Consider the following 12,993-nt stretch of genomic DNA (forward strand, 5'->3'; position numbering starts at 1 on the left):
TTTTTTGATGCGAATCGAGGAAATTATTCGCTAAATGTGTTCCCATCGTAGTTTACGCACACGTCTTCTTATCAATTAAAAACATATATTACCTGAAGCTGGATAAAAGTCAGCTGTAGTTACTATTTTCTAGCATTTGCATTTAGTTACTTTTTGCTGGCGGAACGGAAGATTTAAAGGAGGGGCTCTTTCACCGTTTAGTTGTCATCTTGTCTTTTTCGGGTCATTGTGAGCTTTGCCTTTTATGGGTTTTGTAAACATCGTTGAATATAAATCAGCTGCACTGTGAACAAGCTTGGTCCTTAAGAGCTGTTTGGCATTTATCAACATGAGTACGAAGAACAAATGGTTGGAAATCTGGTGGGATATTTATTTATTTATTTATTTTTTTAGCTCAGTTTGGCCTAGAAAAACGTTTTTATTTTATTAAATGACTGATAAAAGAGCTCTGTTGTTGGCACCTTTGAAATAAAGAGAGAAAGGAATAATAATTTTAAAAAAATTCAGAGTAGTACATGATAAGTAGCTGGTTATTCCTTCTCAGAAAGGATAAAAAAAGACAATATGAAACAAAAAGATACACCTGCAACACCAATAAATGACTTAAAAGCCGTGTGTGGAACATATTCGCCACAAAGAGCCGGACTAACACGCCATCAGATGCTCTCACGGATGAATGACTGTGTTCTGAGAGAGCTTCCGGAGAATAAAAGGCTTTCGTTTGCTCTGGTTGAAGACATTATCTGCAAAGTTGCTGCTTGGAGTCTTTACAAAACAAGCGCGTGTAACAACGTCATAATAATAAATAATAAAAAAGCACTGAAGTGTCCAGTAAGGCCATTTTCTGCAGCTCATCAATTTCAGTTTTAAGACAGGAGTAGTGACAAACATTTACACACACGCACACACACACACACACACACATGGTGATAATCCCCTGAAATGCCACAGGAGCTTCACGCATTAATCAATGAGTATCGATCGCTCCTGAGGTCTGCGTCTGTCAATGCTCTTGTAATTCACTCTGCGCTACTTTTATGGGACTCATGGCTATGAAAACATTGTCCTTCACTGTCCCTTCAATAATGGAAATCTGAAGAGACAGCACAAAGAATAAAGCACTTTGGGTTTTTTTTTAAAAAATCTTTCATTGCTAAGAAAGTATGACAATTATCTCCAGCCATGTGGCTAAATAAACTTTGATTTACACTGCATTTGCAGTCATTTATTTGGCAGACATCTTTATTCAGAAACTTTTTGTCAATGAAATAAGTGCCAGATAATTGTAGGAAGACTAAAGAGAGATATAACTGGAGAGGACTGGAGAGGTATTCATACGCATTAACACTAAATAAAATAAGCATACGTTGAAATGATACAACTTTTTGTAACAACATGAACAAAAAATGTTGAAATGCTCACTTCAGGCAAGGTTTATAGCAGGATATGCAGAGTGAACCCCAAAAAGAAAGAAAGAGAATGAAAGAGGAAGAGATAGAGATGGATCATATAAAAATAAATAAATAAATAAAAACAGAGAAAGAAAAAAAAAAATCACACACAGAGACTGTATTACCTGAAAACAGAAATCTGCTACAAACTACTTCTATAAAAAATATGATGGTGTTCCTTAAACATGAATTCATTCCTTAATTAATGAACGAGTTCATTCCTCACACGCGAGAGGATAATCGTTCTGATTCTGAGGCATATCCACCATTCATGATCATCACAAATACATGAACCTGTTATGATCTTAAGGCTGATTGTAAACACATGTACTTAAATGATCTCCTCAGATTATCCTGCAACGTAGCGTGTGTAAAAGCCCATCGCAAACCCTCTGACTTTAAAATCGTAAATATTAAACACGATCAATATTCACGACTTGACATCTTGTACTGCGGAGGGAACGTGGCTATCGTCTTCGATGAGAAAGCAATCGAGGTAGACAGATAACCGATGACGGCCGAGCTGAAGTGTCGTACGCTGCGTTTGTGTCGATCTCGTCCGAAATCACAGATTCTGAGACTCGGAATAATGAGTAAAATCATTTGAGCATAATCTGAAAGCGTGGTGTTTTATTTTGGGAATTTTGGGAGGTTATATCAGGCACCAGGGTTATACTGAAAAATATACTTTGTATATCTTGAATAAAGGAAAAGTTAAGTAATATTCCTCATTATGAGAGGATTATATCAAATATATGACCTATTCATAGGTCGTATTCTATTGGCTGATAATTTTGCTTTCATTTTGAGGTAATTAGTCTCCTCACATTTTTTGAGTTAAATGAACTTATCCGGTTTTACAGTTCAGAGATACACTTTTAAAATCTTTTAATACAAAATAATAAAGAGAAAAATTAATTGACTTTGCCTATATTCAAAATATTTCAACTTCATGATATTTATACTCTGCCTATATTCAATATATATATATATATTATATATATATATATATATATATATATATATATATATATATATATATATATATACACATATATATATTGGAATGTAGGCTACTTCTTAACTGCTTAAAAGCATAGAAGTAACAAAAATGGGTTAAAAGACAATAAAACAAACGAAAAAAAACGAGTAGCTGTGATAAAATGACTGAGGAATTTGAGCTGTAATTCATTTGAGCTGTAATTCATTACTCTACTTCATTACAAGGAAGATTTACATGTAGACTGTGAGTTGTATCAGCAGTAGGAGGCACCAGTTAGGTCTTCTTCTCCCAGGAACTCTAGGGCTTGACGTAAACTTTTACACAAATCCATATTCAGTAGGGTCCTCAAAGTCGCCAGTGACGGGAGAGAAAAAAAAAAAAAACACTGATTTAACGCCGGCATCGGAGACCTTAATCAAGGTGACTCCACTCCTCCTCTCGCTGAATCTCATTGCTATTCAATACACTACAGACTCTGTGATTAATGGCGTCTATATCTTATCACATTAACACTAATTGTGCTATCTTACATAAATATTAATAGCGTATCAATATTAAGGCCAACCATTTCCAACATACAACTAGATCTATAATCGTTTCACACATCTCCCTGGATGTTACATAATGCAAATATAGTAGCTTATGCATGTAAATGAGGGTCATATGGGCCAATACAATGCACTACAATCTGCATGTATACAGTACCATTAGCATTCTTTAGTAGCAAACTGATAAGCGATTGTAGAGACTAGCGCCTATTTTATTCAAATGAGGCAATTATACTGCTGAATATAAAGGATGGTAATTTACATCAGGACAGCAAAACTGCTTCAGAGCTCTGTGGCCTCTGATAAATTATGCTACCTTACATTATTTCTTCCACTCTGGCCCCTCTGTGTGTAATAATTGGCGATGCAGGTTTAATTAATGGTAAAAAAAAAGAAGAGAAAAGAAAAACAATGCACAAAAGTTGGGCCAAGGTCACTGTCATAACATTTCAAAGGGTTACAAGTACATCTCCTTTGTTCTCTCTATTTCTAGCTTGCACATACATTCACACAACCATGCATGTAGAGATGCACTTAAGTCATTTATATATTGTATCTACTGTATATGAAGGCACATATGGAGAAAAAAACAAACAAACAACTTTGTCAAGACTATCTTGCTGGTTGAGACAAGCTGGCCTACCCCTGTTGTTTCCTACATAATCAGGACATTTTGTTCCTGAACATTCACAAACACACACACACACACAAAGCATGTGCGTACAGACCACGTCACACAAGTAATGACATTTTCAAGGTGATGCTCTTAAGGAAAGGAAGTTATACTAACTGGACAAACACTGATAAACCTAAGCTATATAGCTCACGTGTGTGTGCGTGTGTGTGTGCGTGCGAGTGAGTGTGCGTGTGTGCTCACGCTTGTGTGTATGCAGTCATTTCTGTTTAGGCGTCAGCAATTAGGAGCCTCTCACTGAGCATGTTTACATGCACACTAATAACACAATTATTATCTGATTACCAGAACAGTCAATGGGTCATAAAATGCAGACAGCGCACTATGCTATTTCATTTTTATCGTCATGAAGCGGTTACCGGAGATATCAGACGCGTGGATTTTAATCCAAATGACCAGCATATTCTAATTGTAATTAATCTAACATCATTAGTTTTTCTACAAAACCATAAAGAAAAGAGCTGCCCAGGAAGTAGTAATACGCTTGGGTGTATAATTTGCTAGGATACATCTCTAGTGTTATCAAAAGTTATTCTTAATGCTTCAGGGAGCAAAAAGTGTCTGTGCGCTCTGGGTACGAGCGACGAAATACTCTCTCCCCTGTCAAGGACAGTGGTACTAGCTGATCGTTTGAGTTTGTGACCTCATGTCTGAGGAAGAGGGTGGATAGCGCTTTCCTCCGAATGTGTTACGCTGCCCTGTGATGCAGTAGGTGTCACACGTCTCACGGGAAGCACGGCTCGGCCTTCACCCTCATATGATAGGGGAGAGCTGGATGGTGGGCGGGAACTGGCATTCAAACAGACTGGGGAGAAAATCTGGAAACCATGGGTTTTGTTCATTTGGGTTCTGTATCATGCATTTCAATAGAAATCAGATTATTGGATATTTCTCTGTCCACACACTATTCACTATAGAGAGCACAGGTTTTTTAATAATGTCTGAAATAATGTACTTCACAGTGTGCACGAAATAAGAAGAAGGGTGCTATTTTCGAGTTTTCCCATTATCAGATTACTCACGACATGATTGACATTCGCGAAACACGCAACGTTTCAGCATTCATTTCTGATTCGATCTAAACTGTCTCTCAAATGAAATTTCATACAAGAAACAATTACCATCCTCCAATGTTGTGCTATCTGCTCCCTGTAAACCAGCAGATAATAAATGCTTTAATTAACATATTCATGTACACACATTAAACTGCGACATTAACACAGACTCCTCTCATTAACGCCACCCATCCTCGTGTACTCTCCACGTAAGCGAGGTGATGTATATCAACAATAAACCCCCTAGAAGTCAGAGCGGCATTGGAAATTAGCACATATTCCCATGAAGACAGAACTGGCGCTCTAATGTAATTAACTGGCTTTTTAAAACGGTGGGTGGTAAAGTTGCACAAACCCCCGGCATGCTAGTTAGCCACATAAGCACAAAATGTTGCACAAAATACTCATTATGTAGCAAAATATGAAAATAAGACAGGGGAAACATGAAGAAACATGGTATGGTGTCTTACCTCTTGAAGTAGTTTCAGTGTCTTCACATGTCTGTGATCACATTGAGAAAGAAATTAAATAAATATATAACTGGGAAAATCAGATTTTTCATTATATATAACTTACTTAAACCATAACCATGTTCATCCTCGAATCAGAGGATGCTGATTCATTTTTGATAACAGCAGCTCGGACGGTTGCGCACTCATTCTGATATGTAATTGTGAGCGTGCTGATATTTTACGAAAGAGGAAAATCATTGATAAAGTGAAGCTTTCTGTTAGGAGATGTTTATTTGATGTTTATGGAAGGAGTCTCCAGTGACAGTGCTTTGTAAGGGTCAATACGTTTTCTGCCAAGAAAGGTCTTCAGATAGAAAATTGAGAGAGAGAGAGAGAGAGAGAGAGAGAGAGAGAGAGAGAGAGAGAGAGAGAGAGAGAGAGAGAGAAGAGATGCTAGTGAGGGAATGACTGTTTTTTTAGTTGCTATAAGTTATCATCATGTGCCACAACATGAAATGTAACTATAAATGGTTAAAAAGCATGATGTATCACTCAATCATAAAGAAAAATATGTACTCATTGGCAAATTGGTGTAGAGGAATAAAACACTTCAGATTATAGGAAAATAATCTAATATGGGGTCATAGGCGTCCTTATCCTAGAGAGGGATCCTTTAATGAGGATGATTTAAATACAGTTATACCATTAGTAAAATGAACTGTATAGGGACTCTCAGTGGGATTATGAGTACATGATGCGTGCACTAAATAAATGGGCAGACCAGTTCCAATGCCGTGGACTAAAGCTGCTGTTTCTTTTAAAGGAGACCTGGACGTGATCGTCAGCATTTACACTCGAGTGTTAACTGAAAGATTGAACAATGTGCATGGTAATGTCTTTGCTTCTCTTGCTTTACCTGCTGGGAAACCTACTCCCCTTTTCCCCAGGTGATACAGTACTAGAAAAGCCTCAACCCCAGGAAGGTTGGAGAAGTCGCCTTTGGACCTCCCACAATGGTGACAGCCATTCTCGCTCAGTACTTTTACATGGACAACAATAATCCGATATTAACCCGATTAAGACGATACTCTGATTAAGAAACTAGCATGTAAACAGCGATTATTCATGACCTCAATCCGACTAAAGTTATACTCGAAGTAAACACAAATGAATTAAGACATGTGGAGTATTCCTGTTTTAGTCGCATTATCGAAGCACATTATAGACATGTACACACCTTAATCACACTATTAACGTCGCGTGGGAGTTTTCACCGCATTTTGCCACAGGACACGATCACACACGGCAGTGCTCAACCGTTTTACGGCAAACAAGAGAGCACGGCTGCGTCCGAAACCGTGTACTTACCTACCATATAGTAGACGAGATGCATGTGTTTCAGCTACTATATAGTAGGTAAGTACGTGGTTTGGGACGCAGCCCACGGCTTCAAGCAGTCATGTATTTGCACGTACAGCATGACAAATAATTAACTGCACTTGAAGCTTTCGTAAAAGTACAAATGAAACACCCAAAACTGTATACGGTACCATAACGAAGATGGATTGTATGTCGATACGTGAAATTCTGGAGGGAACGTCGGTCGGCGTGACGTGGGGACGTAATCATGTGTGCTGTTAATCGAACTGTGTTCTTTATCATGTAAAACAGGAACATGAAAGGAATATTCTAAAAGCGACTCATGTAAACAGCTTAATCAGAATATTGTCTTATTCAGAATAAGGTCAGTAATTAGATTTTTGCTGTCCATGTAAATGTAGTCACTGACTCTCATCCCCAGTGGATTCACGCCAGTAAACAGAAACGGTGCCTGACCAGAACCAGGTGACACGAGAAAGGAGAAAATTCACAATCAAGCAGCCCTTAGGGGGCCTCTTCTCGCCTCACCTTAACACATACACATATATATTTTTTTGTATTAGCCTTGAGAACACAAGCAACGACTCATGCCCTGTCTGGATGGATATGAGCGGTGGGATCTGTCTTAGACATTCCTAGGTGTTCCTCGCCGCTTATGGGAAAAGTTTTGTGAACACCTCTTCCCTCTTTGTACCCGTGTTAACAACTTTATCTCTTTATTCCTCTGTACCTCTTCCAGGTACAGACAGATAAAGCCCCTCACCATTTGCGCATTCCTTTGTCTCCGGGATTACCATTTGCGTGCATTTACATACCTTCCCAAAAAACATTTGCATGTATTCCCTTGACTTCCTGAAAACCATATATGGAGTTGTTCCTGTCTTACACTGATATGCTTCGTGTTTTATACAAATATGATCTTCCGCCTTGCCAATCAATACTTAACCCATTGTCTCTGTCGTGTGTCAAGCGTGATATGTACTCTGCCTTTCTTGGAATAAATCAGAGACATCGCCATTTGAACTTTGTGTGTCTGTGTGTTTTTTGGCAAACTCTCCCAAGCTTCGTGCAGGAAGTGTGCAGCGGGGCGAGGGCACCATCTTTCTTGTGTACTTTCGCTTTCTTTCTTCTTAACAATCGTAACCTGAAGATTCTCTAATCTGAACAAACAGCAACTCTGCTTTGCGATGGGCCGCATCACACCACCCTGTGAGGGATTATATTCCTATAACAGCACATTCTAAAGTGTTTTATTCCTTATATAATGTTATGTAACCCTGTAACTTGAGCTAACAAGTTCTTTTTGTAAGGACGGCATCAGGAGGGGGCAGATGGGCTTCACAAAGGCAATGATACTCTTTACAAGTCAATATGCGCTCACATTTATAAGGCTAGAATTGCCCATTATTTTATTTGAATCAGGCCATTTCAAAGCTCTTATAAGGTGACACAAGTTGGAGGATGAATGTTATGCATCGATGAGCGCATTACTGCAGTAATACCAAGCAATTTCCTTATCATGCTAATTGACGCATTGTTGAAATTGAGCATGTTTACAGAGATAGTGCAGTGCTAATCTGTCAGAGAGAGAGTAAACAGCCTTAGTAAACACGGTGATGAGCAAGATGTTAGGATACTGTATCATTTGAATACACTCTCTATATACACCTACACGTGAAGTTCAACCCTAACTGTGGAAGTAGGAAGACTGACTTAGTCTCTCGAATGTGACCTGTAATATTATTTATTCACACTGGCTCAAAAATCTTCGAACACACACTTACTCTCTCTCCGAATCCAGCAGCTCTTTGGCAACATAGTATGCTCTGGATCTGCCATCAATCTGCAAGACACAAAACACAAAGAGTCACAAGAGAGACGGGTTTTGAGGAGGGTTTTAAAGTGTTCCATCATGCTAAATGCTGAGAAAGTGGGAGAGAATAAAACCCCAGCCGGAAACAAATCGGAAGTGAGAGGGAAAGAGTGCGTGACAGAGACTGAGTGAGAAAACATACTGATCTGATTTTTTTTTTTTAATCCGACCCTGTCAGAAGAAGACGGATCGTTTCATTAAGGCGCAACATAAATGTGAAAGCTTTCTCAAACGCACTGCTTTCGGGCACGGATGCATTATGGATGAGGGGCCGTGCTTGTGGCAAGTACAAAGCACACATTGATTTGCAGGCTAATCACAGGCGGCTGTGTGCGCGTGTCACTGCTGAATGTCTATATTTAGGAGGTCAAGGCAGTTTGTTTTAGTGATTGGGACATCAGAGAGTGATGTAGCGCTTTCACTTTAAATCCAATAGCTCCTGGAAACACTGTGACACACACACACAGGCTACACTTTGCATTTCTATCATCTCATAATTCTGAAATAATCCAGTCAGCCAAAACATAGTGTAGATCTGAGACTCCCTGGATATAGTGGATCTGAGGTTCCCTGTATATAGCGTAGATCTGAGGTTCCCTGTATATAGTGTAGATCTGAGGTTCCCTGTATATACTGTAGATCTGAGACTCCCTGGATATAGTGGATCTGAGGGTCCCTGGATATAGTGCAGATCTGAGACTCTGTTTATATAGTGCAAATCTGAGACTCTCTGCATATAGTGTAGATCTGAGGGTCCCTGGATATAGTGTAGAGATGAGGTTCCCTGTATATAGTGTAGATCTGAGACTCCCTGGATATAGTGTAGATCTGAGGGTCCCTGGATATAGTGGATCTGAGGGTCCCTGGATATAGTGCATATCTGAGACTCTCTGGATATAGTGTAGATCTGAGACTCTCTGGATATAGTAGTTCTAGAGTCCCTGGATATACTGCAGATCTGAGGTTCCCTGGATATAGTGTAGATCTGAGACTATTTTTGATTCAACATGTCATGAATCTCTTTATGATCGCTCACTAACAAGACTCTCTCACAAACAAGTTTTTCACCAGCACTCTGTCCTCCATTTTTGTTTGCTTTTTCACTCGTCTTTCAACTTAAAGTAACAAAATCTCGTGACATGACTTGATGCTTTTCTGAACTTTTTCACCTCCACTTTGTAAAAGAAAATGGTCAGTAGAGTGCTTTTTAAAATATAAAACGCACAAAAAAACGTGCTGCTAGTGCTGCTATATTATGACTGTGTTAGTATGACTGTGTTAGACTTGCTACACTCTCAATCTCTCACACTTTTTTTTATACCATACCAATACATAAAATACATAATACATCAGTATCAGGATTTATTATTATGTTACATACTATTACAAAATTTTAGAAGATTGTCTGTAAATGATTCAGATTTTCTCTCATAATAAACATTTGGAATTAAATTCATCGGTTATAACCATTTTGTAGAATTTTGTATGACCCGTTCTACAGCTCAGTGTAGCTCACAATCTCTTTGGCAGGTTTTTTTTTTTTTTAAATGCTTGCTATCATGTTTATCTATCCTGCTATCTTGGGCTGAGCTGGAGCATTCTCAGCCCTTGATTTGCTTTTCTTTTTAAAGCTGAAGAAAACAAGGAAGCGTGCGTCACAAGGCCAGGGTCTGGGCTGATACCGCATGGGCAGGGGGAACGGGTGGAGTGCCGCTGTCTCCGTGCTTGGAAAATGGCCGACAGGAGAAATATGAATCTGAACCTGACAAAAGTGCACACACAGGGAATTCCACTTATAGAGGGAGGCTCCTTGTTTTTGTCAGAGAGAGCGTATGAGAATTTGATTACGAGTTCAGATTTACAGGTCAGGGGAACACATTCAGCGCAGAGATGGTTTTAACTCTGGTGATTTGGAGTACATTATTATACTCATTACCTAAAACTTATTATAACAGTAAAAAAAAGAGGAATGTATAGACTATTAAACATACAATACAGTGCCGTGAAAAAGTATTTGATTACTTTTGTTTTTGTGTATATCTGCATCTTTTGCAGTCCACAGTATATATATATATATATATATATATATATATATATATATATATATATATATATATATATATACATCTTCTTTTGTCGAGAGAGAGAGAGAGAGAGAGAGAGAGAGAGAGAGAGGCTTATAAGGGAACAAACTTGTTTTGTGTACGTTCTACAACATTAACATGACTATAAATGGATGAAAAGTTCAACATGGTGTTATTGAATAATGAAAAAATTGACTTCATAATGCCTGCTGTGGTATAAGAGAAATAAAACACCCTGAAATGTGCTGTTATTGGAAAATATTGTGCCAGACGCCATCTTATCCTTTATTATATTTCCTATAACAGTACAATCTTGTCATGTTTTATTCCTTAGATATTAAGGAAGTAAAAGTATAGACTTAGGACTCCAAAAAAGACACATCTGGTTGTAAACCCATTGAACAAGTTCCACCATTTTGTTTCTCGCCAGCATTACAAAAGCTTTAAACTAAAAAAAAAAAAAAAAAAACAACAACAAAAAAAACTTGATCCAATTGTTGTTTTGGTGTATCTGACCTGTCTGTCAAAGCTCTGATCAGCGCACCCTTCCTCCTCCTCGGACGTGCGTCCGTGGTCTTCCTCTGTGAAATGTGATGCAGGGGCAGGACACATTGGGAAAGGTTCTGTGTACGCACTGAGAGAGAGAGATAGCAAGAGAGAGAGAGAGAGAGAAAATGAAAAAATAATAGACAGAATCACAAAATGAGATAGAATTTTCCTCATAACATTATCTCCTAGGTGCCTATAAACTATAATATAAAATCTTTTATAGTTTTTATCATAATAAAGCATTACAGGTCTGTATTTGGATTCTGTTGAATCTTGCACTACAATCTTGTTGGATTTTGAAATCCAAGCCCAATCTTGTGGCTAGCTAACCCGCGAACAATGCTTAAGTTGATGAAGTATTCTGCAGGAAATCAAAGATTTCATTCCCTCTCAAATTCACACAGTCTCACTAAAACACTATGCTCAGAGAAAATCTAGGAATCTATGCTTAAGGGTTCTTCGGTTGTCCATCTGTAGGAACCCTTAAAGGTGTTACGTAGAACCTTACAATAGAGTGTTTGTCAAGTAGAAAAGGTTCCTAGTAGAACATTTTTAGGAAGCTCAGAACTTATCTATTGGAATTATCCAACGAATCCTTAAGGAACCCTTTTGGTTTGATGGTTTATTTCGCTTTTTATGCTTTTAAAAAATGTTAATTACTAATTAAGGTAATTAATTAAACACAGTAATTGTGTCAGGATTTTCAGAATATTTGTTCATTCTTGTCCATTTTCACACAAATATTTTCAGTTTTTTTTTTTTTTGCATTTTCTAAAATATATTATTTTGGCTAAACTGCGATTCTGTTAAATCCTCATCTTTTGCTACGAATAACACCCGATTCTAATTTCCGCTCTAAACCCGAAGGCTTAATCCCAATCTGTCAAACTGGTAAATCACACACCACGCTGGTCACACTCTACTGCCACAAGCTGACACGTTAAATGCACTTCAGAGAGCGACAAAACTGTAACATCCCCAACTGCTTGCTGAGCTAATCGACCGTAGCGCTCCACACTCCAACTGCTCAGAGAGCCAAGAGGCCACCACGCAGCCATGATATACCCCTATTACCAATGTGAGTGCCCTTTCTGTGGCTTTCAGATGAAAATAAACCTCACATAAACGTCTCAAAAGAGCATATTTTGTATTAAACAGCGACCAAAATGTCCAACAGAGCAGAAATGATCCTTTTGCCGTGGAGAAACCTATTCCCTCCCCTCATTTGGACTAGTCCTGGTGTGAATCGTTTTCTCTCTTCGTCTCCTCTATGGCTTGGAGTAGTAACACGCATGGCTGGGGCCAGATTGGGAAGGCACTAACAGGCAGGGGGTGAAAGTGAGCTCAGTAGGCAAGCAGTGGGCACTTAGAGCACTGAAGCACAGACATGGCCCGAAGGAACAAATATGCAGGGATGGCATTAATACACAGATGCTTGTGCAGCCATGAACATCTAGCATAAAGCTTCAAAATTTCATGATTTGAGCTCGTTTTGTCTCACTTTGTCCTATACAGCTGAACACAGAGGCTGCAATGGGATTGAGATATTCACTAACAGTATGTCTATGTCCGACTAAGGAAGTACGTCTAATTTATACAAATATTCAGTACATACAAATACCAAAAGTTACAAGACATAAAAACTATTTGCATGAGCCAATTTGTATAAAAAGCTCCAAAGGTCAAGTTATGGTCAGGATTAGTGTTTTAGCATTTGCACATGCTTTCAGTCATTGTCAGTCTAACAAACCTATCTAGGCACGTTGCGTTTTCTCCTTCAAATTTATTTACATTTTTATGTTTCACTGATCAACTGCAAATTACGAGAATATTCCCCCACGAACGGTCCGTTTGTGTCGTATTCATACAGAAGTGTGATGTTGTTGTTCTTAACTAATAACTAT

General features: G+C 38.5%; 1 protein-coding gene across 3 annotated transcripts in view; it reads right to left on the minus strand.

The window, feature by feature from the left end:
• Positions 1–12,993, minus strand: part of fgd5a (FYVE, RhoGEF and PH domain containing 5a) — a 52,307-nt gene that overhangs the window by 25,711 nt on the left and 13,603 nt on the right. For all 3 annotated transcript variants that reach the window (XM_053674023.1, XM_053674024.1, XM_017450782.3), the window contains exons 3-5: positions 11,057–11,174; positions 8,368–8,426; positions 5,222–5,252 (exon numbers count right to left, since the gene is read on the minus strand). In XM_053674023.1, coding sequence (XP_053529998.1) covers positions 5,222–5,252; positions 8,368–8,426; positions 11,057–11,174 — 208 coding nt within the window. The remainder of the gene's footprint in view (positions 1–5,221; positions 5,253–8,367; positions 8,427–11,056; positions 11,175–12,993) is intronic.

The sequence above is a fragment of the Ictalurus punctatus genome, chromosome 21, assembly GCF_001660625.3.
Source record: "Ictalurus punctatus breed USDA103 chromosome 21, Coco_2.0, whole genome shotgun sequence".
In the NCBI taxonomy this organism is placed as follows: Eukaryota; Metazoa; Chordata; class Actinopteri; order Siluriformes; family Ictaluridae; genus Ictalurus; species Ictalurus punctatus.